Below are 1,146 nucleotides of genomic sequence, written 5' to 3' on the forward strand. Positions count from 1 at the left end.
CCCCCTCACCCCATCCCTGTGCCTTCCTTCCCTCCCAGGGTGGAGCAGCCGGAGCAGCCCCCGCAGGCGCTGAGGGAGCGACCCACCAAACCCAAGAAATTCAAAAAGGACCGAAAAGAACCCGAGGAACCCGGTGAACCGGCCCCAGAACCGGAACCAGCCCCGGAACCGGCTGAGGCCGGTAAAGCCGAGACCTCTGAGAGTCCCGGGACGGCACCGGCACCACCGGAAGCTTCAGCCTCACCGAAACAACGTCGTTCCATCATCCGAGACCGGGGTCCCATGTACGACGACCCCACCCTACCCGAGGGTTGGACCCGGAAACTCAAACAGCGGAAATCGGGGCGATCCGCCGGCAAATACGACGTCTACTTAATTAAGTGAGTAACGAGGGGGGTGGGGGAGGGGGTTAACGACACGGGGGATGAGTAAATCCCACCTTAATCTTTCATTTTCATCTTCATTTTAACCATTTCCTCGTGGTTTTTTGGGGTGTTTTTCAGCCCTCAAGGAAAAGCTTTTCGTTCCAAAGTGGAATTAATCGCTTATTTTGAGAAAATCGGTGATAATTCTTTAGATCCAAATGATTTTGATTTCACCGTCACCGGTCGTGGGAGCCCATCAAGGAGAGAACAAAAACCATCTAAAAAACCTAAATCACCTAAAACTACCGGTACCGGACGAGGTCGCGGTCGTCCTAAAGGTAGTGGAGTAACCAAACCTAAGACAACGATGACGTCATCAACGGCGGCGATGACGTCAGAGGGAGTCCAAGTCAAACGGGTGATTGAGAAAAGCTCGGGGAAGTTATTAGTGAAGATGCCGTTTCAACCGGGACAAACTGGGACCTCCCGGGGTGAAACCACAACGGTGATGACCTCAGCGATGACGTCGGCGATGACGTCAGCGACGACGTCATCATCATCAGCTCAGATTTTAAGTGTGAAACGACCCGGAAGGAAAAGGAAATCGGAAGCGAGCGATAGTCAATCGATCCCCAAGAAAAGAGGAAGGAAACCCACGGGGAACGCGGGGGTTTTGGGGTCCACCGGGACGGTACCGGAAAGCAAAAAGAAAACGCCGGTGACGCCGTCGGTGCAGGAAACGGTTTTACCCATCAAAAAACGGAAAACCAGAGAAACGGTG

At 53.6% G+C, this 1,146-nt stretch overlaps 1 protein-coding gene across 1 annotated transcript; it reads left to right on the forward strand.

Annotated features, from left to right (window-relative positions):
• Nucleotides 1-48: 48 nt before the first annotated feature.
• On the forward strand, nt 49-1,143 carry MECP2 (methyl-CpG binding protein 2; the record flags this gene model as incomplete). Its single annotated transcript, XM_029086776.1, has 2 exons — nt 49-380; nt 504-1,143. Coding segments are annotated over 2 exons (972 nt in total), but the record flags the coding sequence as incomplete, so codon positions are not given.
• Between the last annotated feature and the right edge of the window lie 3 nt (nt 1,144-1,146).

The sequence above is a fragment of the Antrostomus carolinensis genome, unplaced genomic scaffold (genome assembly GCF_000700745.2).
Source record: "Antrostomus carolinensis isolate BGI_N321 unplaced genomic scaffold, ASM70074v2 scaffold47839, whole genome shotgun sequence".
NCBI classification, from domain to species: Eukaryota; Metazoa; Chordata; class Aves; order Caprimulgiformes; family Caprimulgidae; genus Antrostomus; species Antrostomus carolinensis.